The sequence below is a fragment of the Radiomyces spectabilis genome, assembly GCF_025331425.1.
Source record: "Radiomyces spectabilis strain NRRL 2753 chromosome Unknown BYT42scaffold_13, whole genome shotgun sequence".
NCBI classification, from domain to species: domain Eukaryota; kingdom Fungi; phylum Mucoromycota; class Mucoromycetes; order Mucorales; family Radiomycetaceae; genus Radiomyces; species Radiomyces spectabilis.
In genome coordinates this window covers 600,867-623,297 of record NW_026251938.1, presented here as the reverse complement: position 1 = coordinate 623,297, position 22,431 = coordinate 600,867, and the positions used below count along the sequence as shown (strand labels likewise).

At 41.8% G+C, this 22,431-nt stretch overlaps 6 protein-coding genes across 6 annotated transcripts; 4 read left to right on the top strand and 2 right to left on the bottom strand.

The window, feature by feature from the left end:
• Positions 1-545: 545 nt before the first annotated feature.
• On the bottom strand, positions 546-3,398 carry BYT42DRAFT_584516 (uncharacterized protein). Its single transcript, XM_051569878.1, has 3 exons — positions 2,929-3,398; positions 2,817-2,865; positions 546-2,758 (listed from the first exon to the last, which is right to left on the bottom strand). Exons 1-3 carry the CDS (start codon positions 2,966-2,968, stop codon positions 751-753), a joined length of 2,097 nt encoding a protein of 698 aa, XP_051419688.1. The 5' UTR covers positions 2,969-3,398; the 3' UTR covers positions 546-750.
• Positions 3,399-4,484: 1,086 nt separating this feature from the next.
• BYT42DRAFT_617469 (Myc-type, basic helix-loop-helix domain-containing protein) lies at positions 4,485-5,426 on the bottom strand (the record flags this gene model as incomplete). Its single annotated transcript, XM_051572189.1, has 2 exons — positions 4,485-4,836; positions 5,032-5,426. The coding sequence occupies 2 exons, from the start codon at positions 5,424-5,426 to the stop codon at positions 4,485-4,487; spliced, it is 747 nt and encodes a 248-aa protein (XP_051419687.1).
• A 1,224-nt stretch (positions 5,427-6,650) lies between these two features.
• BYT42DRAFT_110841 (uncharacterized protein) lies at positions 6,651-10,743 on the top strand. The gene is made up of 13 exons (XM_051562100.1): positions 6,651-6,884; positions 6,958-7,024; positions 7,093-7,565; positions 7,632-7,841; positions 7,930-8,025; positions 8,096-8,198; positions 8,265-8,338; positions 8,404-8,554; positions 8,627-8,959; positions 9,018-9,292; positions 9,363-9,599; positions 9,662-10,405; positions 10,470-10,743. Exons 1-13 carry the CDS (start codon positions 6,708-6,710, stop codon positions 10,512-10,514), a joined length of 2,985 nt encoding a protein of 994 aa, XP_051419686.1. The 5' UTR covers positions 6,651-6,707; the 3' UTR covers positions 10,515-10,743.
• Positions 10,744-13,910: 3,167 nt separating this feature from the next.
• On the top strand, positions 13,911-14,741 carry BYT42DRAFT_110786 (uncharacterized protein). Its single transcript, XM_051562099.1, has 2 exons — positions 13,911-14,477; positions 14,613-14,741. Exon 1 carries the CDS (start codon positions 14,087-14,089, stop codon positions 14,435-14,437), a length of 351 nt encoding a protein of 116 aa, XP_051419685.1. The 5' UTR covers positions 13,911-14,086; the 3' UTR covers positions 14,438-14,477; positions 14,613-14,741.
• An 839-nt stretch (positions 14,742-15,580) lies between these two features.
• On the top strand, positions 15,581-16,287 carry BYT42DRAFT_110679 (Redoxin). Its single transcript, XM_051562097.1, has one exon. The coding sequence runs from the start codon at positions 15,656-15,658 to the stop codon at positions 16,184-16,186; it is 531 nt and encodes a 176-aa protein (XP_051419684.1). The 5' UTR covers positions 15,581-15,655; the 3' UTR covers positions 16,187-16,287.
• Positions 16,288-17,612: 1,325 nt separating this feature from the next.
• Positions 17,613-18,655, top strand: BYT42DRAFT_110690 (uncharacterized protein). Its single transcript, XM_051562098.1, has 4 exons — positions 17,613-17,712; positions 17,798-17,822; positions 17,900-18,218; positions 18,296-18,655. The coding sequence occupies exons 1-4, from the start codon at positions 17,669-17,671 to the stop codon at positions 18,577-18,579; spliced, it is 672 nt and encodes a 223-aa protein (XP_051419683.1). The 5' UTR covers positions 17,613-17,668; the 3' UTR covers positions 18,580-18,655.
• Positions 18,656-22,431: the final 3,776 nt, after the last annotated feature.

Below are 22,431 nucleotides of genomic sequence, written 5' to 3'. Positions count from 1 at the left end.
CTGCTGGGCCATAAATCGTTCATCGTCAAGAGGTTTTTTGTACGAGAATAGTCAAAAAAATTCATACAAATCGAATCCAGGTGAACCATTATCCGTTTGTGATCACAAAGAGCCTCCATCAAACGTATCTCTCGGCCATCGTCAAGGCTACATTCCATGCGGTCGGTTATCCATAGATACGCTGTTGGTAGCCATTACGGTGGGTAATGTAATCACCGCGTTCTCTCCACTCTGAATATCATCATATCTAGGTTAAGTTGAATTATGTCGTATGATAGTTCACCGTTTCCATGTAAGGCCCACTAAACAAATCTAGCCGACACATCAACCGTTAGAATTAGCCATGGTACTATCTCTCGTCATTTATCAGCAGATGAGCAATATAAACAACTGAAAGAGAAGAGTCTTATTAAAGTTACGAATGACGTATTTCGCAGCCATTAATCTCATCAAATAGATCGATCAATAAAAAGGAACATTACGTGCCAGACAGAACCGAGGTCCAAGATGGTGGTGCTATTCAGCAAGAGATTTGTATCGTAATTATTTTTTGCATTATAATTTGATTACTTAGATAGATAGATGACGGTGGAGAGTACTGTATGAGTGGGGAAATTTTTAAATGAGAAAGGAAGGCTCAAAATAACTATACAACTGAAATAGAGGGAGAAATAAAGTGAATGGAGTGGTTAGATACAATATAAGGTATAATACGGCTGTAATTATATAATCACGAGAGTGGAAGCTTTCTCAACAATCGCAATCGGCGGATGGTGCAGGCGTCCAATAACTGGGCATGTGTGGTGGCGTATCCCCGCTAGCGTTTCGTAATTCATTAGCAATACGTTCATAGTATTCCCATAGATTGTGTTCCGCTGAATTGTAGAGGTATCCCTTCTGCAAAACATTCACGCAACGCAAAGCATATTCACGAGCAGTCTCAATCATCGACGGGGATACCACACCGTTGGTCTCAGGGCCGATTGGAGACGCGAAAGCATTTCGCAGATGAATATCCCAAGCGCTGAGTAGACACGGGAGCACGATACGGCATTGGTCGATCTTCATCACCTGGTACTCCCAAAGCCGCACAATAAATATCGCCGATCGATGACAAATTTCCTGTGCTCGTATACCAATCATGGACGGTTGTGTTTCTTCACCTGGCGATTTCGGTGTCGCAGACCGAGAGTGGACTGGTGTTGATAAGGGAGAGATAGGTGGAGTGGCATGCAATGGATCGTCGTCAATGCCTTCTTGCAGAAAAGAGAAAGGAGGTCGATTTTTCAAATCCTGATGCGAGAGGTAGGGCAGAAACGGTTCGTATAAGCTAATAAGGCATTGCTGGTATCGGATCATCATGTGGATAGAAGCCATGTCGCAGTTCTTGCAGCTTTCTAATCGTCTCCAAAATTCACTCTCAGGCAACCCCTCCTCAAATATACTGTGAGGCAAACGTAGTTCTTCCGGCACGGTTTTGTAGTAACAGTCTTTGAGTGATTTCTCAGTAGATAGCAGCAAAGACAAAGGGAGCACATCTACATCCGCCGATCGTACTGTATGCAAATAACGTTGCATGTTCCGATGAAGCTGGGTAGCATAGACGTCTTTCAAAATAGCTCGATGTGTTTTGATGGATTCGTCGTTTTGGCGTGTGGGTATATAATATCTGGGTGATCGTCGTGCGAATAGTTTTTGTTTGGCTACGTCGGTTATGTGGGTCAGTCGTCGGAGGTGCTGCAACTGAGGGACAGGCATGCCTCGTTTGTTTTCCACAAATTCAAGGAACATAACCACGTCCAGCATACCCCAATGCGATCGTTTGAAAGTTTCCAGTTCTTCCTCTGAGATCACTGCGTCTTCGAGAATATGCTTCAAGCGAACGGCCATGTCTAAATACGTCCTAGCTTCGACGGGTCGAAGCATGTTTGCACTATACGTTGCCATCATGACATAGCTCAGCATGATTTCCAAACTGGTTTCATCGAAACGGGAAGCGACAAGGGATCGGGTTCTTGCAAAGTAAAATTCGGCCACGCGCATTTGATGTTGATAAGGTACGATAGATAGTGTGTGACGACATCGCATGGTGAGGACCGCAGCGCATAGCCCACACACTACCGGAGAAGCGTTAGGATCGAATGAGTCGACAAACAAGGTGTAAAACGTTCGTTTGTGAAGTGAAACTAAACGGTAGAATTGGCACCTAAAGTAGGCGTCGATAAGTCGAAGGGTAGTTTCGGTGTCGGTGCGTATCGCCATGGAGTTGACGCTGGATGTTTCCTCCTTGTGAGTGATGCATCGCAGGGTTGCCTTGAAAGAGCCACATCGCAAGAACCTCCATGGTAGTCGAAATGACAGCACAGTAGGCACTCCTCCGGGTGTTGATGATGGGTTAGCTATAGGGCTGGGGTATACACATCGATGCAAGTATCGCAGCAGATCCATATACGAATGTATATTGGTGTCTAATCGCATCATTCCATTACTATTCTTCGTAATGGTCAATCGCCAACTCGGTGATTCATTGTTGTCGTTATAAGCCTGATGTTCGGTTGTCGGGATTCCCGTTGGCATACTGGTTGTTGACGAGATGCGTTTTTCCATTGATTTCATATCTTCTTTCAGCAGGCTCATGGTGTTTTCAAGATCCAAGATCTGCATTTGCAAATGGTGATTATCCAGAATCTCCTGGTAATCGAGATCGGGAGGTTTTGTCGGCTGTGCGTAAAAACATCGAATGTTCAAGCGTTGGCACCTACGGCATAGAAGGCGTAAGTGTGAAGACATGCAAAGACCAGTTAACGACGAATTACCGTTTGCAAGGTTGAGTACGATCGCATTTCTTTTTCCGTTCACGACAGCCTTGAGAGCAAAGATATTGGTGAGTCCTCTGATATATAAACCCTCTCAGTTTAATCTGCATACCTTCACAGGGCATATCGTTTCTCCTAGCCGTGGAAAACATGATAAAAAAGAGCGAACAGTGATTCAAACCAGTCACCAGATCCCGCTTTTTTTGATTTATAAAAGATTTGTCCTATGGCAAATCATACCTTGACACTGTAAATCAATGGAAAAAATTCGAGCATAATCGTAATTTTCTACCGGGAAATATTTTGACCCCACGTAAGTTTGCTGCAACTTTGTGACACATGCACCTCTTCAATCTCAATCTGCACAAGTGAGCAGTGCGGAATCCTATCCTTGAAGGATGACAACCACATCCATTTCCGGTTCAATAGGTTGTTTTAGTTTACTGCAATTCTGCAGTAACGGAGGCTGCAGTATCAGATACAGTATGGTTCGTGCAGCATACAGTAGCCGCATCGGCATGGATCATTTGTCAGAGAAATAATCTGTCTGCTCCAATTCAGAATGATTTTCGTGCACATTCGAGACGAGGCTTGCTCAAGCGCTGATGGCTTCGGCCACTCCTAACTTCATGGTCTGTTTTTTCCACGACGACAGCGACCAGCCACCACGAATGTCTAATTTTTAAAACTTATCTAATGCATGCAATAGTCCCTTTTTCGAGAATGTACTGTAAGTACAGCATGGCGACATCACAAAAAAAAAAAATTATTATACCTGAATAATAAGCACCGATGAAAAGAGGTATCAGTTCGATGGCGACATCTAACACATGCTTAGGCCATTCCCGACTTTGCTTCCAGGAGCAAATTTTACTGCGTTCATAGCTGAAGTCTGTGGGTTCCTTGGAGGATGCACAGCTCATCCTCACAGAAAATGAAAAATAGTAGGTTAAAAAAAAAAGGGGGAGGGGGTCCCAAAGACCGATCCTGGGAGGGTCATGCGCCATCATTTGACCAATAAGCTACCAATGAGCGCATAGAATGTGACAAAGAACGAAAATAATGGATGCATTATCATTCATCCATTTTGTCATTGGTAAAGTGGCAATATTTAATTTGTTGCAGCGAAGTTTATCGTGTTCAATGTAACGGATGTCCTTCTTATCGCAGCTTTGGCAACCTCCATCCGTCTGTTGCTCTGGCGCTCTTTTTTTAAGTAGTGTGTAAACAATACCGCACTTCAATTATTTACGGTTTTGAAAGTGTTACAGATCAGATATTTTACTAATGGCGCAACGATATGTAGCTGTCGGTGCAGGAGCTTCTCAAAGAAAAAAAGTAGCTATTACCAGTGTATATTGAATATTTTGAACAAGATTTGTCAGTTAGGAACAATAAGGGCAAGCTTACTATACATAAAACGGGAATTCAGAAACTAGAGAGGTAGGTTGACACATACAAACACCGAGAGAGATTATATAAAATCACAGGTTCCTGGATTAGGAACCAATCGGAAAAGAGGTGGTTACTGAGAAATGTTACAAAAAAGGGGAAGGGAAAAAATACAGTATGTGCGCGATAAACTTATAGAGTAGAATAAAAGAAAAGGATAGACTTTGCAAGTTACAACGGGGAGAATATAACAGCAGAACAGAGAGGTATATTAACTTATCTACGACGGTAGGTGGAAGTGGTATGGTTGAAATTGCCAAGAGAAGGTTGTATTGAAGATACATCCAAGATGGGGTACGATAGATTGCCCATCCTTACTCGATGCATTTCTAATATTCCCTCTAGTTCTTGGATCCTTTGTTGGTATTGATGGACTTCTTCATGTAACATTCGGATGTGATCCACCGATTTTTTCAGAATGGTGCCCTTATTATTTTTGCTAGCATCGCGTTCCGGTAGCAATGTCGACAGCTCATATATGCGTTCGTTAATATTGTCTCGACGCCGACGCTCTACAGCATTATGTGATTCTCGTCGCCGTCGCTTCTTTTCAAAGAGTTGTTGCATACTAAAAAAAAAAAAAAAAAAAAAAAAAAAAAAAAAAAAAAAAAAAAAAAAAAAGAACAACGTCAGTCATGTGGTATTTCAATTTTGTTTCCGTCGTAATTGCAACGCATGACAAAAACGCGAACATGGTAAAAAAAATTAAAAACATAAAGAAAAAAGAAAGGCAGCTAGAAATCAAGGAAGAGGATAAACTTACTGTCGTTGTTGCATATCATCATCTAAATTACTGGCACTGGTGTTGGCCGGAGTTCCTGCGGAATCAGTTTTTACAGCATAAGTTTCATTTGTCGGTTGCTTAGTAGCTAGTCTCCAGGCATCTTCCTGATACATGGACGATCTCGGATGGAAGGATGTCACTGAAGATGGTTGCTGCGGCGACGAGACCTGTGATACTTTATAGGTCGGTTTAGGCGTCGATTGGAAGGCTTCCATGTTATACTGCTTCGATTGTTGTAATTGTCGTCTTTCTGCGATAGTACCGGAGGATGTATCAAAATTATTGTTGCCGGGATCATCCAAAACGTTGTTTATTTCAGCTATTGGTTGCGATGGCGATTGAAAACCTGGGGGATGGAATTGCATGTTGTACATGTTAACATAGAAAAGGGGATCTCGACACCTAGTAAGAGGAGTCCAAAAAGGGAAAAGAAGGAAGAAGAGAAAGAGAACAATTAAAACGGCTGGTCAACAAAAATAACTGTATAAAGGAAAAGTGGTAATTGTTCGATTGAGAAAACCAAGAGAAATGAAATGACGTAAAAAAAAGGTTTATAGATTGTTATGTTTTAAGTGGGCATCAGATGCAAAATAGGGCATATGGGAAACTGATATTAGGAGACACGTGGACATCGTCTGCTTCACCTCGGCGGAAAAATAGAAAAAACAAGCATTGGTGAGAACAGGAACTCTGGCGATCCAATTCCAGTGCTAATCACGTTGGTGGGTTGTTTTCTTCCCGTGAGCAATCAAAGTATTCCGCATATTGTTCCTCGCCCACTTTTCCTCTCCCAGATAATGCGCACAGCCAATGTCGGTGTAACGTGATAGGTATCAAAGGAATACAACATTTACCAAAATAGATTGTTTCAATATCATCTATTCCCCTTCTCACCTCGTTTGCAAAAGCAACAACTCATAGAATCCACACCCTCGAGTCGTCAAAGTATTCCAGTTTTCAAGCAAAACCAAAGGCGTCTTGTTTTGGCGTCTTCGTCTGATAATCACTTTACATTCGATTCATGCGTCTTCTTTCTTTCAGAATAAAACTTTAGATCAGGCTTGCGCTTCCGCTCATGTAATCCTTTTGTCTCGATGTCCTCCCATGATAGCATCTTATGGCCAAAAATGCACGGATGCAATTTACACTTTTTGTGAAGGATACAAGGGTGCAGACCATACGAACCGATGAAACACAAAAGGGTCATGGTTGCGCGTTGAGTTATACAGTTCCCATGCGTATTATCCTTCCGCCGGTCGACTCGAAATAGTTTCCGTGCCATAGACGGCTAATTGCACTGCAATAACCGCCTTCCGTCCCCCATCCGCGAGCGCATGCGTTTACAGCGACTCCGCTTCCAACTCGCAACCAGTGTGGAATCGATCTACCCGCAACTCCAGATTCATGAATGCGGCTTCAAAAGAGATCGTTATTGAGCGTAGAATCAAGCATTCCAAGTCGCCGGATAAGACGGAGAACTGTTACCAGTGCGGAGCGGTACCAGCTCAATGTGTGGTTTTGTTGGAGATGCAAGGCAAAAATGGACGGTTGGTGGGAACAGTCACACCACGATTCCATTCTGTGAGGATCGGGCTTTGGCAGGTTCTCTGATTATTTGCTACTGTTGATAACAGTGTCAGATAATAAACGAACCCATGGCTTCTACGGTATATGGCTCGGCTTATGTGCCAAGATCCAGAACAATTGAAGTCCCTCTTCAGCATGAACAAGTGCTTGAAGTTGTGTGTAATGACCTACCGAGCAATTCCACCGAGCTCACCGACATTTTCCGACAAGAAGGTGTTCCTTTAGCCTACTACCGCATGCTTGCAGTAAGCAATGAAAACTATAACGCTTGATAAAGCAACAGCTTTTTTATAAGCTGACGTCGCTATTTTTTGTTAGCTCGAATACTATGAGCAAGACAAAGTAGAACAAAGCATCGTCGTCATACAGGCAGGCTTAAGCACAGGTACTTTTTCATCTACTCGAGTTGCTATACTGGGGCAATAGTACTGAGAATTTACGCATCCACTTTAGCCAGCCATTCCCCTCACACTCAACCGCGTCAGAAACTGCCATTGCTGACCTTCATGGCGACCCTTCACATGAAATTGGCAAAAAAAGCAACCGATGAGGCTCAACGACAGAAGCATCTCAACGACGCGACGCAGTTTATCAACGAAGCCGATCGTATTCATAATCAGTACGAACAGACATTCGTCGTCAAAGGCCATCTCTATCTTTTACGTAGAGACATCAACGAAGCCATTCGTTCTTTCAACATGGTTCTTGATAAGCGTCCCAACTGCATTCCCGCCTTACTCGGCAAAGCCAAGATTCAGTACCATTTGCGACAGTACAAGCAATCGCTAAAGACGTATCAGACTGCTTTGATTTATTCGCGAGGAAGGTTTTCACCTCTGGAAATCCGGTTTGGCATCGCGCAGTGTTTTTCCCGATTGGGAATGGACGAAGAAGCCAAAGCCGCATTGAAGCGATGTATCGAAGTGGTAAGTGACAGAGAAAGATGGCTTGGGACCGATACAAGGACTCAACAGTGACTGGGCTTTCTGCAGAGCGAGAAGCCCAATGCTGCCGTGTTGGCCTTATTGGCAATTATTGAGTTGAATCAATCGAAAAAACCGGACCAAGGCCTTGTACAGCAGGAAAATGCATTACGCCATGGTTTGCAACACATGCAGCAAGCACATCGCGCTGATAAGAAGCAGCCTGTGGTTCTCAATATGCTGGCAAATCACTTTTTCCTGACGCGGGATTTTGAAAAGGTAATCCGTCTGGCGATGCCCCCATTTTGAATATGGTCCTTTGTGGAAAAGAACAGCTTGACTCACATTTTGCTATACTCTCCAATAGACCATGAAGTCAGCTTCCAAAGCATTAGTAACCGCCACCAACGATAATATCAAAGCAGAAGCGTCCTATCAGATCGCTCGCGCCCACCATCAAATGGTAAATAGAGTGCTATTTTCAACCAGTGTCAGTGAATTAACCGCAACTGTAATTTCTGCCTCGAATTTAGCAACAATACGACGATGCCTTCAAATTTTACCGCCAAGCTTTGGAGCTGAATCCTGATCATATTCTGGCGCAATTTGGCATTGGACAAATGCACTTGTGCAGAGGTAGCATGGTCCCAGTAATAATGGAATGTGAGGCAAAGCTGAGAGATTGATCGCGCTTGTCAATAGGGGAATTGGATGTCACTGCACAAATTTTTGAAAAATTGCACGAGACTGAACCTCAGTGTATTGAAGTGATCAAGGTAAGTTGCGAAAAGAGAATCCATGTCATCCATGCCTTGGGTGCTCACACGGATATGATTGGTAGATTTTAGGCTCTCTGTATACAGCTACAGGAAGACAAACACAAGCATTGAATCTCTTCAACAAAGTGCTGGAACACTATGACGACGATCAGTTTTTGGATATCGAAGTAGCGCAATTATACGAAGAAAAGGATCAAACTCGTGCTTTGAAATGTAAGCTTAGAGGGGTCTCGGTGACGCAACTATGTTCAAAATCAATGTGTCTCTAATATCGCTGCCTGCTAGACTATCAAGCCTCTTTGGACAAGTTTAATCAAATGGAGGCTGAAGAAGCTCAAAAGCCAGAAAATCTCGCCATCAAGTCAGAGCTTCTGAATAACGTGGCGGCCGTGCATCACACTTTGGGAAATCTGGATGAAGCGGAAACCTACTACAGTTTGGCGATACAGGAATTCGATCGCTTAGGTGAATCGAGCCAAGACAACAAAAATGTGGATGTCAATTTGAAGATCACCACCACCTATAACCTTGCACGCCTTTTCGAGGATCGCTTGGAAACAGAAAAGGCTACTTCCATCTATAAAAAATTGACCGAAGACTATCCCTCCTATGCTGATGGTAATAGGACTCGAAATGGGAATGGTTTTGGCACAATTACTTATATGGATCTCTTTAGCCCATTTACGGCTCGGTGCCATTGAGCAATTCCGGGGTCGAGCTACTGAAGCGCAGGAATATTACAAAGAAGTGTTTGATTCCGACCCGATAGACGCTAAAGCTTGGATTATGATCGGTCAAGCACAAGCAACCATCAACGAGAAATTATGTAAACGTTCCTTTGAAAAGGTGCTGAAAGATTGCGAGAAAAATGATCTCTACACACACATTGCACTCGGTAACTACCATGCTGCGGCTGCGAGGGAAATGAAGAGCGAAAAACTACAGAAGCAGGTATGAATTGGCAGAGGGCCATAATTCGTCGTATCGCAATTGGAAACTCAAGCTTTTTGAATTCGAATAGAGACAAGAAGCCTACAAGCTGGCTGTAGGTTTCTTTGCGCAAGCTCTACGACGTGACCCAATGAACTCGTATGCAGCCAATGGGTTAGCAATCACGCTCGCTGACAATGGTCACATTGACCAAGCGCGTGATCTTTTTACTCAAGTTCGTGAATCATCTGTCAACAACTCGTGTGTGTGGATCAATTTGGCGCACACTTTTGTAGAACTGAAGCACTATAAGCAAGCTATTGTGATGGTAAGTTGAATCAAACGTAGCTAGGAAAGAAGAAGCTTTGATTGACGCTCATGGCAACATAGTATGAAAATGCTTCCAAACGATTTTTTGCCAACCGAGATGCCAATATTTTGTTATGTCTTGCGCGCGCGCAATTTATCATGAGCAAATCCACCAAAGAGCCGGAGATCATGTTAGAGTCTCTACGAAATACCGAAAAAGCATTCCACTTGAACCCGTCCGATAAATCCACCTTACATAATATCGCTTTGGTTCAGCAATCTTACGCTCAGCTAATATCCGATTTGTCGAAAGATCAACGAACTTCCGTCGATTTACGCCGTGCCATTAAATCCTTGGACACCAGTCAAAGGATATTCAAAATGTTGATCGATGTGCCAGAAAGCGAGTTTGTATTGTATGAACGTGGCATTACGAAGCAGCGTGCTCGTTATGGTGAAACACTGCGTACACAATTGGAAAGAAAGATGACGGAGCAGTTACAATTTGAGGAAGACAAACAACACAAGTACGAAGAAGTTCGAAAGAAACGAGAAGAAGAAGCCGCCAGATTGGAAGCGGAAGCCAGCAAGAAACGTCAAGCTGAAGAAGAGGAAAGACAGCGCATGGAAGAGGAACGACGCCGACTGATGGAAAGAGTTCGCGAAGAAAACTTACGCATGGCATCCATGGAAGTGGATGAGGAACCTATCGTACCGGAAAAGAAGTCACGCAAGCGAACTAAGAAACAAAAGGAATTGGAGGACGACGAGGAGGAGGAGAACGAGGTAGAGGAACCCGAAGAGCGCGCCGGTCGAAGCAGAAAGGTAAGCACACATTGGTAGTGCAATCCATTTTTCGGAAAGCTGATCTCTATTTACTCTCTCTTAGCAATTTAGAAGTTCACGAATCATCGAAGATTCGGACGAAGAGTAGTAAATTACATACAAAAATTTAAACCAGCAGAGAAAAAAAAAAAGGAATGAATTACCGGATTTTTGTTACTTTCAATGCTCTTCCATTTACAGATTAGTCAACTTGCAGCCCATAAAAAATAAAAAGTCAAATGAGAGGCATCAGGCTAGATATGAAGATCAGATATCATAGAGCTAAAAATATGGAAAAAAAATAACCAGCCAGATCACGGTATGTAGAATAGTGAAACAGAAGATATGATAAAAGGAAAAATAGCAATTCAGTGTGCTAGCATCTTACATCTAGACGCAGCCAACTTACCATAAGCAATTCGCTGCCCGGGCAATCAACAACGTGGACGGACACACTACGTCGTGCCATGCAGCGCAGGTCAATGTGCAAAACACATGGCGGAACGCTCGACGGTCGTTCGTTTAGAAACATACCATATGAAAATGATACAATAACTCGATTGGTTGAACCACATCGGTGCCCAGACACAATAACCACTCGATATAGGAATACTTGATTTAAGAATATTCTCGATAGGGTATGAATTTATATTGACGGATCAGTAACACAAACCGCACTGACATACGCATATTACATGTGAAGACGTGCGCATCTCAAGTGTTTCGGCTCATGTTATGTGCCAAAAAAACGCGGAGTTATTGATTTACATGTTTGTGGTTGAATCAGTCGAGCCATTCGCATTATTTTCAATTCAATAATCAAGTGCACGCATACGAAGAAAAGAAAATCAGTATATCAAAGTTATAAACGGGCAATACTACCACACTGAAATCTTAATAAAATCAGGCTGCACCTCCTCAACAAAACTGCAGCAGCAATTGGTCAAATATACATCATCTACGCGACAGGTTGGTATAAAAATATGCCCAAATATATCCGGCATCTCCAAGGTGATCCTTTTCTCAGACGCGTTTGGAAATTATTTTCTATGGATCCCATTCACTGACACCTCTTCACTTTTAACGTCATCACAAGCGGGAGTCTGATTCCGCAATATACGCAGAGCAATGAAAGTAAGTGGAACCGCAATCAGTGACACTTGAAGCTTATTGTCAAGGAACTGTCAATGTACTGTTGTAGGGACGAATTAGGTTGATTACCATATTCCTAAGCTGCTGTGGATTCTTTGAGTTTGCACGAATGCAGCAATGAAGCTTATTTCTCGTGTTTTTTTTCATTTTCATTTCGTCGTTTTCTTATTTTCTTGATAGTTTATTCCGGATACTGTTTTCACAGACGATAGATACAAAAGAATAGAGAACAAAGGAAATGAGAGGATATAACACTATACGTTTATTCATGACATAGAAAGAGATTTTTATTTTGGCTATCTATGACGTTGACTGGTTATGTATTATTTTCAATCTAAAGGCTGGGCCACTTTCAAAAGGGGAAATGTGCTGTCAAAGAAGCGACCATTTACTTTGGGAAATTACCTTTTTTTCATTATTTTCATTTCATTTTTTTCATTTTATAATGATGATAACTCATCCAACCACCCACCGCCATTCCCAGTGACCCCCAGTGAACTGGGCAAGCCGAAGCTTGTTCCCCTATCCCACCCCTGAGACTGCGATGAGCTGCCATGATACCGATTTCACCTATGAACCACCCACCAATATACATTCGTTTCCCGACTTCGTGCAAGTTGTGGGTTAGGGTCCCCGATAGTGCAATTTCATAAAAATCTCTTTTTTCTTGCAAGTTGTTCTCATTTTTTATGCTTCTTTTCTTGTTATCCATGTTGTAAGAGATGCTATCTAATGGATCCTACCAAATACAGTCATTTTTTATCGCCTTTTTAAAGCGGAAAGGAATGATAGAGTAATTGGCAGCGACTTTGGCGGAGTTAAACGTAGGTGGTCGCCGTTGCCGAAAGTCAAATATCGGCTGAAAGATGGCATGTATAGTTTTTTCTTTTCTATCTCCAATGACAACGCATTTGTTTTAGCAACTGTGTACCTTACTCCGTAAATAAATAAATAAACTATACATGCCATCTTTTAGCCGATATTTGACTTTCGGCAACGGCGACCACCTATGTTTAACTCCGCCAAAGTCGCTGCCAATTAGTTTATCATTCTTTTCCGTTTTAAAAAGGAGATGAAAAGCGATTGTGCTTGGTTGGATCCATTAGATAGCATCTCTTACAACATGGATAACAAGAAAAGAAGCATAAAAAATGAGAACAACTTGCAAGAAAAAAGAGATTTTTATGAAATTGCACTATCGGGGACCCTAACCCACAACTTGCACGAAGTCGGGAAACGAATGTATATTGGTGGGTGGTTCACAGGTGAAATCGGTATCATGGCAGCTCATCGCAGTCTCAGGGGTGGGATAGGGGAACAAGCTTCGGCTTGCCCAGTTCACTGGGGGTCACTGGGAATGGCGGTGGGTGGTTGGATGAGTTATCATCATTATAAAAAAGAAAAAAAAAGAAATTGAAAATAATAAGACAATGAATGAAGTATCCATTTTTTGGTAATTTCCAAAGTAAATGGTCGCTTCACCTTTCTTTGACAGCACATTTCCCTTTCTTGAATGCTGCCCAGCCAGTCAATCGTTATAGAGTATCCAAATAATATGAATATGCCCTCCCATATCGTGAATAAACAGACAGCTTTTTATCTTCTCAATTTTTTTTTTGTTCTTTCATATAATTCGTCCTGGAACCATATTAGGAATAGACTAGCAAGATAATAAGAAAACGACAAAGTGGATGGAAGATGTTGTCCTCTTCTTGAAGTCTAAAGTGGACATGAGGAGTCTCATTGCTGCATTCAATGCAACATCCGCTTTTCGCAGGAATCTGAACTTTTCTATATCGTGTAGACGATGCAAAGAGTCCACAGCAGCTCAGAGATATGGCAATCTCCGTGGAAGCTAAAAAGTGTGTTTTTTTTTTTTTTTTAGTATGGTCAGACTCAAGAAAATCGATCAATTTTATCGTCTTGCCATAGAAACTTCTCCAGAAGCGAGCGTCGTATAGGCAATACTGATGCTGACAGGGCTAGATATTCGAGACATCAAACTCAGTAATACGAAGCCATAAGCTCGAATAGAATGGCTAGCATGAAGCAAGTCGTTGTTTTGAAATGATATATGATACGTGAAGAATTGCACAACGATGCACACGAGCATGTCATAGCGTATTCTCTTGCTACCTAGGATTATCTCATAGCCTCACGCAATAGGAATGTAAAATACATATTTGTATTGGTATATGCTAGAAAAGAAAGCACGTCTTTGCCAGCTGATATGAAAGAGAGGATGAGCAAAGTGATGGTGCCTGGTAAATTTTTGATGGAAAATGCGCAGTAAAAATTTCGCCGCATAAAAAGTTGGCATGAACGAGCTACACAGCTTTTAATAGTCAGACGTCGATAACCCATATAAGACGAACACGAAATATTTTTCACTCCCATCAAAAGCGTGTGATGATACGCTCAAACTGCGGGGCAAGGTGTCTTGAGGCAACAAATGCATCATCATTATCAAAACGCAGCCATTGCGAGGTTTAAACCTCATGGGTTCCTGTCGCGTTTCATCTTTTTCACATGAAAAAAAAGGCTCTGTCTCTCTTCTTTTATTCGCTTTCTATACTCTCTCTCTCTCTTTACAAGGAACGACACCACTTCAAGCAACTCCCTACGCAAGATCTCTACAAACGGCGATACCACCCTCGAATACCTTCAACACGTTATCGGTGGTCCTTGCTCATGCCATGCTCATCTCTCATGCACATGGCAGTCGTTCCTCATTCTCTGGCGGCTACCTGGTGTTTCAAGCCCCTTGCCGACGATACGAACTTACTTTCGACGATACGATACGATACGATTTCCTTCCTCTTACTTCCCCCTGCCCCATGTAGCCCTCCGGGACGCATGGCCCTTGGTTTTGTCGTATAATCGTTAGCCTTTTAACGATTTGGTTTTTCTCCCTCTTCCGGTAGCGAGTTATCACCCGTAGAGGAATTGGAAAGCCAATACGGGGGATTTCCAGGCATGGTATTTATACCGGCACACACTGTACACTCAACCGCTCTTCACCACTTTATAACCTTGTTCTTATCCACCCTCATAGGTCAATGTCTTCCATACATGGTCTGTTCCGGATAAAACAAGGAAGATTTCTCCATCCAACCTTGATCAGCATTATTTTCCTCAGATTATGTCTTTCATACATTTTCCGTTTCGATGCAACAAGAAAGATCTCTTTTCCCTTATTAATTTAATTTTGTCGCGCTTATTTCTTCGTTTATTAATCAATGCCTGTGGCTTTATTTTCTTAACTTCTGGAACTTGCTTCTTTTTTAATAATGACATTGTCGCTTTCACTTTACCTTTATTTCGCCTTTAATTTTTTTTTCCTATCTCTGCGATGATAACATCAATACCACTCGTTGGTTTGAACATGATTCCTTTTCCTACTCTCAAACCAAGAGTGTCGATCGATATGGACGTTTTTCTCTTTCTCAACCATTTCATTGCGATTGTGGTCGTGCAAGAACGAAACAATCAACATTGGAAGCTGAACTATCTTTTGAGGCTACCCAACTGATACATGGCATATCTTTTCCCTCAGATAATGTTACAATGCAAACCAACATAACGCGATAACAACAAGTTGACACAACTTCGAACAGCCGCGTAATCCGGGAATAACGCAAGTCGCAGCAGCAGCATGACAACTATAAAGTTCCATTCCACGAACTGGACGATCCTAGTGTTCGAAAATCTGCTTCTCGTCTTACCACATTCCGACATCTACTGTACCATAACTCACCCGCAAAATAGCCCATTGTCATCAAACCGCCATCAGCCAGGTCAAATAGCCGTCTAATCAGAACATGAGTTAGGAACTCGCAACAGAATCAAGAGTAGCCTTTGGAAGGAGTACCGTTTAAAGAATGTAACCGTAGGCCGAAAGACCAATGCCGAAAAGGTGTGAGTTTATCTCGACCAATGTGGAACGCCTTTCTGGCCTGGTTGGTTCGGAATTCTAGATTCGGCCTAGCGTGTAAGTTCCGCTTAGTTCATACTCAGCTCCGTTCTTTTTAGTGTCGCTTCGTGGCTTTCTGCCGGCTTCTTTTGCTTTGTCTTTTTTGACTCTTGGATCCCATCGTCATGTTGCGCTCAATTATCGGTCGCCGTAGTTTCCATTCGGCTGGTGCTCGCTATATTCAAGCTGGTGACCGCTTACCCAGCGTCCAAGTTCAGCGTAAATCACCTGCTGATGTTGTGAATGTTCGTGAGCTTTTTGAAAACGCGAACAAGGCGGTCTTATTTGGCGTCCCCGGTGCTTTCACACCTGGCTGCTCGAAAACCCATTTACCTGGATACATCAAGAAGGCTGAGGAACTCAAGAAGAAGAACGTGGATTTGATTGCATGCGTGTCTCACAACGATGCCTTTGTTATGAACGCTTGGGGTGACAGTGTCCAGAACAACGATGCCGTGAGCTTATTGGCAGATTTCAAGGGTGAATTGGCCGAAGCATTGGACCTCTCTTTTGACGCTACTGGTGCCCTTGGTAATCGTCGTTATAAGCGATTCGCTGCCATCATCGAAAAGGGAGTTGTCAAACAACTGTTTGTGGAACCTGATAACACCGGTTTGAATGTCAGTCTTGTCGAAAATGTGGAAAAGCATCTGTAAATGGCTCTCAAATAAAGTAAGCTGGAGATAAAAAGAATCTGTGTCGTCGCCTTGGTGCTGTAAAAATGTTGCTGGTTTGTCATATTCTTTTCTGGGGTTATGTCTAGTGCCTTGAAAAGAAAAGTGGTGCTATTCAGTGCAGGACACGATTTCAGAACATCATCTATTTTGTAAGCACTCATCGAATTCCCAAAATCACTAATGTCATACGTTTGTATGGTAAAACAGCATTCGGCAAAGGTATCACTCTTTTGTGGTTCCGGGATGATTTCAGAATCTAGCGCTGACTGTAACTTGTTCTGTCGTGCACCATTGAAAATGGTTCATATGGAATGTTTGCCAACTTCGAATATCCGGAACAGCCCCTCACATTAAAAAAGCTCACGAGAGCGTCCAGACGTTTGCAGAGGGAATTCATGGACCCAGCAAGAGTCTTATGGTCGCGAGAAATCGATCACAAATAGTGAAAAAATTGCACCTTAGCTTTTAAAAGTTAAAATGGATCCGTCTTCTGCATATTGACCGGAAACTCATGGCAAATCGCACCTAATCTATTGCATTCTATTTTATGATTTATCGGGACACTGCCACAACAACTGCTGTGCATAACTAATTTGCAATAATTGAGTTATATTGATGCTGAGAAGAAATCTTGTTACCAGGAACGATGTATTTTGCGCTTGGTTCACTGACCATTCAAAGACGAGCGGCGAGGCGGAAAAAGAATCACGTGTGAAACTCGCTCCTGCAGCAGATCACGACATGAAAACTTGTTCCTTTGGCAAAAATTAGTAAGCTTCTCATTTTTCCTCTTTGAATTATGCCAGAATTTATGTATTCTCATAGAAAGCCTGTGGATTAACGGTTTGACGAAGATATCACCATGACAAAAAATATTTTTTCCATCTTTTTCAGTATTTTTGTGTAATCACTGGCATATTTCGTTTATGCGAACTCGAAAGCATTGGGATCAGAAGTCAGGTAAAGCTATATATGGTACTAATTGCAGGACTTTCATTTTGGGCTCTGGTCATTGCAATGATAGTAACGTGTTGTTACAGTAGAATTTTATATGGAGGAACATGGATTGTTATTACTCGGCAGCGGTGGGCACATGGCATTCATATTCATAGATCTTTCAATTGGCATAGATACAGGGTTCATTATACAACTGCTTGGATGAATTGCTTTCTTTTTATCGTAACTGTTTAGAGATATACGGACCAAGCATTGGGCCAACATGAATAAGAATGTTCGAGCAAAAGATCGCCTGGATGCCATATGTAAATCAGGACGAATGGAATTCATCGACGGACATTTCGAATGGAAAAACCATCCAGCAACCAATGAGGAAGAAGCTTTCTGGAACTTCCATGGTCGGACTGTGAAATTGCCCTGGACTATAAAAAGATTCGGGTGGCTTTGTGCCGTCGCAGACCTCCAAAGTATTGGCCCTTTCTCAGTTACTACTCATCCTTACTCATGGCTGAATATCTCGCAAGCATCTACGGTACAGAAAAGGACAAGTAAGTGGTTGATAGAGAAAGTTTGTATGGCTTTAATTGTACTCATCTAACTCCCCTTCCCCTTCGTTTTTCTTTTTCGTGACAGGGTCAACTGTTCCTTTTATTTCAAGGTAACATCAGAAAGTGGTGTAGGGTCGCATGTGGAATAAGTTGATAACTAACTGTATTTACGTTTTATTCGATATAGATTGGTGCATGTCGTCACGGCGAACGTTGCTCCAGAAAGCATGTCAAACCAACCTTCTCACAGACAATGTTAGTCGCCAACATGTATCGCAATCCAGCTTATGATCCTAATGCGAACTTGACCGAAGACCAGCTGCAGCAAGACTTCGACTTATTCTACGAAGACGTGTTTACAGAACTGGCCAAGTTTGGAGAAGTGGAAGAAATGATCGTATGTGACAATGTAGGCGATCACTTGGTGGGGAATGTATATTGTCAATTCCGTTACGAAGAAGATGCAGGTAATGCGGTGGAGAATCTAAATAATCGATTCTATGCAGGTAAGCATTCGTTATCAAGTGGATGTTATGGACTGTAAATAGAAAAGGTTGCTCAATCATTATGCTTTTTTTTACAGGCCGTCCATTATATGCAGAATTATCACCTGTGACAGATTTCAAGGAAGCTTGTTGTAGGCAGCACGAAATAGCCGAGTGCAATCGCGGAGGATTCTGTAATTTTATGCATTTGAAGCATCCCACACGGTCGCTTAGGAGAGAACTATTGGAAGCACAACGATTGACGATTCGTGAAAAGAAAAGAGAAGCACGACAGCGAGAAGAGGAAGAAAAGCGATTGAAAGACAGGGAGAGAGATTTTGCTCCTGAAGGTGATTATGCGCGAGAAAGTTCATCTCTTTAGATAGCGTGATACCACTTCTATGAAATAGGTAGCATCTTTAAGAATAAAAGCAACTACTACTCCATTCTACACAGAATTATCTTGAATCAATCTAATGTAGTGTTTTCATTATATGCTCTAGAAAAAAAAAAAAACTAACCGACCATCCATGCAACAAAACTTTATATAGGCGTTTCTAGTTACAGGAACGACGTAACCAACTGCCTAAATAACATCCTAGAAGAATACTGATATGAGCTCTTACCTTGTCGTATTTTGAAATTGAGTTTACAAATTTATGAACGCAAGTAACAGGAATAGGGTATTGTTTGTTGAAATCATGTTTTGGATGGATACTGCAAAAACGGGAACTTCTAATTTCACGAAAGAATCCAGCTGGCTGCTTGTATGCTTCTTGCATTGACGTCCTATTTTCTTTTTACTGTGCATCGCAGCTGATGATTCGATGCTTCCCACGAGAGCTGCCAAAATTGACCGGTTCAACGGCAGCCTATGAAGAAGTCTATTAGAATTTGGAACTCATCATGTCTGTCAAAGTTCCTTCCATTTCCCCGAGGCATGTTTTCATTGAGCCAAAGGTGAGCGCACGTCATTTGATTGCTGAAAAATTGTATCAGTTTTGGCGACTGTCCCCTCTTTTATGTTTATCATCACAAGCGTCACGTTAATACCGCAAAATGCGCAACGCCCACAAAATAAACGGATCCGCAAAACAGCGATACTTGAATTTCATTGTCAAGGAACTGTCAATGTACTGTTACAGGGACAATGGCAGGTGACACATAATGGATGCGCTTTCCTGAAACCAGGTCAGATTTACGTTTGATCATACCATAGAAACACCAATTTTTGAACTTCTATAAAGAGTGAAGTCCCAACGGTTGATTACCACGTTCCTGATATGCTTTGGATTCTTTGCATCGTTTGCACGAAATGCGGGAAAGGCACAATGTTGCAATGAATGCAGCAATGAGGCTTTTTCCCTCAGATGTAGACGTCAAGCAGAGGATGTTTTCTTCCACAACGCCCACTTTGTGTTTTTTTTTTTGTTATTTATCTTGTTAGTCTATTCCAGATACGGGTTGCACGAACGATCATTAAAAGAATAAATAAAAGGAAATGAGAGGATAAAACACTGTACGTTTATTCATGACATGGGAAGGGATTATTTTTGGCTATTGTAGGACCATTGCCTCAAATCATACTTGGCGAGGTATTTTCTCTAATCCAAAGGCTGGCCACATACAAAAAGGGAAACGTGCTGTCAAAGAAAGGTGAAGCGACCCATCCACTTTGGAAATTACCAAAAAGGGATCTTCATCTTTCATTTTATCCTTTTCATTCTTTTTTTTTATTTTTACTTCCATTATATTATTTTTCATTTCATTTTTTTCATTTTATAATGATGATAACTCATCCAACCACCCACCGCCATTCCCAGTGACCCCCAGTGAACTGGGCAAGCCGAAGCTTGTTCCCCTATCCCACCCCTGAGACTGCGATGAGCTGCCATGATACCGATTTCACCTGTGAACCACCCACCAATATACATTCGTTTCCCGACTTCGTGCAAGTTGTGGGTTAGGGTCCGATAGTGCAATTTCATAAAAATCTCTTTTTTCTTGCAAGTTGTTCTCATTTTTTTATGCTTCTTTTCTTGTTATCCATGTTGTAAGAGATGCTATCTAATGGATCCAACCAAATACAGTCATTTTTTATCGCCTTTTTAAAGCGGAAAGGAATGATAGAGTAATTGGCAGCGACTTTGGCGGAGTTAAACATAGGTGGTCGCCCTTGCCGAAAGTCAAATATCGGCTGAAAGATGGCATGTATAGTTTTTTTATTTATTTACGGAGTAAGGTACATAGTTGCTAAAATAAATGCGTTGTCATTGGAGATAGAAAAGAAAAAACTATACATGCCATCTTTCAGCCGATATTTGAGTTTCGGCAACGGCGACCACCTATGTTTAACTCCGCCAAAGTCGCTGCCAATTAGTTTATCATTCTTTTCCGTTTTAAAAAGGAGATGAAAAGCGATTGTACTTGGTTGGATCCATTAGATAGCATCTCTTACAACATGGATAACAAGAAAAGAAGCATAAAAAATGAGAACAACTTGCAAGAAAAAAGAGATTTTTATGAAATTGCACTATCGGGGACCCTAACCCACAACTTGCACGAAGTCGGGAAACGAATGTATATTGGTGGGTGGTTCACAGGTGAAATCGGTATCATAGCAGCTCATCGCAGTCTCAGGGGTGGGATAGGGGAACAAGCTTCGGCTTGCCCAGTTCACTGGGGGTCACTGGGAATGGCGGTGGGTGGTTGGATGAGTTATCATCATTATAAAATGAAAAAAAAATGAAAATGAAAAATAATAAGACAATGAAGTATCCATTTTTTGGTTATTTCCAAAGTAAATGGTCGCTTCACCTTTCTTTGGCAGCACATTTCCCCTTTTTTTAATTGTGGCCCAGTGTTTGGATTAAAGAAATATACCTCGTCAAGCATGATTGTAGCCCATGGTTCTAGAATACTGTAGCGTAATAATAACCTCCCATGTCATGAATAAATGTACCGTGTTTTATCCTCTCTTTTCCTTTAATCTTTTATATCTTTCGTATGTGAAAACTGTATCTGGTATAGACTAGCAAGACAATAAAGAAAAGACAAAATTAAAAAGAAAAAAAAATTACCCGTTGCGAGAAGTCGTCCGCTTCTTGACGCCTAAAATAACACGAGGAATAAGCTTCATTGCTGCATCGTGCAACTGCAGCTTAGGATGTGCTAATCAACCTACAATTCGTCCCTACAAACAGTACATTGACAGTTCCCTAACGATGAACTTCAATTGTCACTGCTTTGCGGTTTTACTTCTTTCATCGGTGCAGGTATTGCGGAGTCAGAGTCCCGCTTGTGATGACGTTTAAAGCAAAATGGGTGTCAGTGACCAGGATCCATAGAAATAATTTCCAGTCGCGTCTGCCAAAAGAATCACCTTGGGGATGCCAGATATATTCGGGCAGAGGTTTATACCAGCTTGTTGCGTAGGTGATGTATATTTAACCGATTGCTGTTGCAGTTGTGTGGAGGAGATACAGCCTGATTTTATTACAGATTTCAATGTGGATTGTTGCCCGTGGATAGGTTGGATACTCTTCTTATGCGTGTACTTGATTAGTGAATTAAAAATAATGTGAATGGCTCGACTGATTCAAGCACCAACATGTCCACATTGCGTGCCAAAAAAAAAAAAAAAAAGGCGGAGTTACTAATCTTGTATGCGTCTGTGGACATGTTGGTGGTTGAATCAGTCGCGCGATTTGCCTTATTTTTAATTGTAATATACAGTAGGCAAGGGTCAATTGAGATATGTATCTGGGTCGCGCAATTTTCGGTTATGTCATGTTCGCAAACCAGCTTGGTCAAATGCTTCTTCTGTTTATCAGCCAAAATTCTCATATTCAGATGTTGTCTCTACATAAGGATCAGTTACTGATGTGAGCAGCAGACTGTACTTTGAAACACGCATATTTAATCGGCCCAAAAAAAAAAATTTCAGCAGCCCCTGATTAAGTTGTTTTTACGTTTCTACTTTTTTTATTTAACCGCAAATCATTCTGTTGCAAAGCATCCATAGATCAAGAAAGGGAACTAATTCGTGGATCCGATCCCGGCTTTCTGCCAGTTCTGTGTGACTGATTCTATGACGGAGTTGAGGTCTCTGAAAATACAGCTTGGCGATCGGGGATGAATTCAGTGGTCTGTTTTCGATGGATGACGTTTGGTTCAAAGGGATTAAATTTTTATAGGTTATCACGTTGTGAAGGCTAAATTGATATATTACAAC

Bases quoted from the DNA above. Each gene is read 5' to 3' on its own strand.
- BYT42DRAFT_110679 (XM_051562097.1), top strand. From the start codon at position 15,656: ATGTTGCGCTCAATTATCGGTCGCCGTAGTTTCCATTCGGCTGGTGCT.
- BYT42DRAFT_110841 (XM_051562100.1), top strand. From the start codon at position 6,708: ATGGCTTCTACGGTATATGGCTCGGCTTATGTGCCAAGATCCAGAACA. The intron at 7,566-7,631 runs GTAAGTGACAGA...GGCTTTCTGCAG, and splicing joins TGAAGCGATGTATCGAAGTG to AGCGAGAAGCCCAATGCTGC. The intron at 10,406-10,469 runs GTAAGCACACAT...ACTCTCTCTTAG, and splicing joins GCGCCGGTCGAAGCAGAAAG to CAATTTAGAAGTTCACGAAT.
- BYT42DRAFT_110690 (XM_051562098.1), top strand. From the start codon at position 17,669: ATGGCTGAATATCTCGCAAGCATCTACGGTACAGAAAAGGACAA. The intron at 17,823-17,899 runs GTAACATCAGAA...TATTCGATATAG, and splicing joins ACTGTTCCTTTTATTTCAAG to ATTGGTGCATGTCGTCACGG. The intron at 18,219-18,295 runs GTAAGCATTCGT...TTTTTTTTACAG, and splicing joins AAATAATCGATTCTATGCAG to GCCGTCCATTATATGCAGAA.
- BYT42DRAFT_584516 (XM_051569878.1), bottom strand. From the start codon at position 2,968: ATGTTTTCCACGGCTAGGAGAAACGATATGCCCTGTGAAG. The intron at 2,866-2,928 runs GTATGCAGATTA...TTTGCTCTCAAG, and splicing joins AAACGATATGCCCTGTGAAG to GCTGTCGTGAACGGAAAAAG. The intron at 2,759-2,816 runs GTAATTCGTCGT...TCTATGCCGTAG, and splicing joins CGTACTCAACCTTGCAAACG to GTGCCAACGCTTGAACATTC.
- BYT42DRAFT_110786 (XM_051562099.1), top strand. From the start codon at position 14,087: ATGAAAAAAAAGGCTCTGTCTCTCTTCTTTTATTCGCTTTCTATACTC.